Source organism: Chlorella variabilis (genome assembly GCF_000147415.1).
Source record: "Chlorella variabilis unplaced genomic scaffold CHLNCscaffold_20, whole genome shotgun sequence".
NCBI lineage: Eukaryota > Viridiplantae > Chlorophyta > Trebouxiophyceae > Chlorellales > Chlorellaceae > Chlorella > Chlorella variabilis.
In genome coordinates, this window is record NW_005435068.1 from 951914 (window position 1) to 953202 (window position 1289).

Genomic DNA, 1289 nt, shown 5'->3' on the forward strand with positions numbered 1-1289 from the left:
CAGCAGCAGCTCGCCGCGCGCAGCTGGAGGGGAGCGGCGCAGCGACGGGCAGCCGGGTCATGCAACCGTGGCGGCCGGAAGGGCAGGAGGCTCGGAGCAGCGGGGCCGCAGGGCTGGCAGGCGGCGCGGGGATGGCGCGGCAGCAGGGTGCAGGATGTGGATGTCACGGGCCGCTTACCCCCGCCCGCCTGCCTGCCTGCCCGCCCTCCTGCCTGCCCCCCCACCCGCAGGTATGACATCAAGGCCCCCAGCATGTTCAACACCCGCAACGTGGGCAAGACGCTTGTCACCCGCACCCAGGGCACCAAGGTGCGCCCTGCCCTGCCCGGCCCTGCCCCACCCGGCACGTGCCCGCCCCGCGCCTGGCAGGCAGCCCCAGCTTGTGCTGCCTCGCGGACGGAGCGCGCAGGCGGCGGGGCAGGTGGCGAGGGCAGAGGCGGAGGCAGTCGGCGCGGGGCTGGCGGCGCGGGGGCGGCGCGCTGGCAGCTGGCATTGTTCGGACGGAGCGATGGCAGCACGCGCGCCGGCCAGAGCAGAGGGACGCTGGCTGGGGCCGGGTGCCGCGGTGCATGGTGCTGACTGCTCCTGCCGCCGCCGCTGCCGTGCCGCCTGCAGATTGCCTCTGATGGCCTGAACGGCCGCGTGGTGGAGGTGTCTCTGGCCGACCTGCAGAACGTGAGGCCCCTGCTCTGGCGCGCAGCTGGGGGCCTGCTTGCTGGGGATGGGGCTGGGGGTGTGCAGGCCGGGGGCGGCAGGCCGCCGCATGGGCAAAGCCAGGCAGCAAAGCCAGGCAGCAGAGCCTGAGCGCAGCGGGAGGGGCGGCGCCAGGGTGGCGATCGCGCGTGCACTTCCGTGCGGCACCGCCACCAAAGCAGCCAGCACAGGCAGCAAATCCTTCGGCCCAGAGCGGGATTGCGGCCGGCTGGCGCAGTGCTGGGCGGCGTGGGCGGGGCGGCAGCGCTTCCCCAGCATGCGGCGCTCGCCAGCCTCGGGCAGCCGGCTTTTGTGCGCAGCGCGGGGGCAGAGCCGGATGCCGCCATTCCGCGTCGGCGCCGCCGTGTGTTGCCACGCGGGCCTCGCTGCCTCGCCCCGCCTGCTCCCATCAGCTGGCTCACCGGCTAGCCTCTGCCTCCCCCTGGCCGCGCCTGTGCCTGCCGCAGAACGAGGCTGACGCGTACCGCAACATCAAGCTGCGGGTGGAGGATGTGCAGGGCCGCAACTGCCTGACCCAGTTCCACGTGAGCCGGCCGTGCGCTGCCGCAAGCCGCCGCGCCATGCCCACCCGGTCG

The 1289-nt window shown here is 74.6% G+C and overlaps 1 protein-coding gene across 1 annotated transcript; it reads left to right on the forward strand.

Annotated features, from left to right (window-relative positions):
* Window positions 1–231: 231 nt before the first annotated feature.
* Window positions 232–1238, forward strand: CHLNCDRAFT_15784 (hypothetical protein; the record flags this gene model as incomplete). The annotated part of the gene is made up of 3 exons (XM_005844863.1): window positions 232–309; window positions 616–675; window positions 1161–1238. Coding segments are annotated over 3 exons (216 nt in total), but the record flags the coding sequence as incomplete, so codon positions are not given.
* Window positions 1239–1289: the final 51 nt, after the last annotated feature.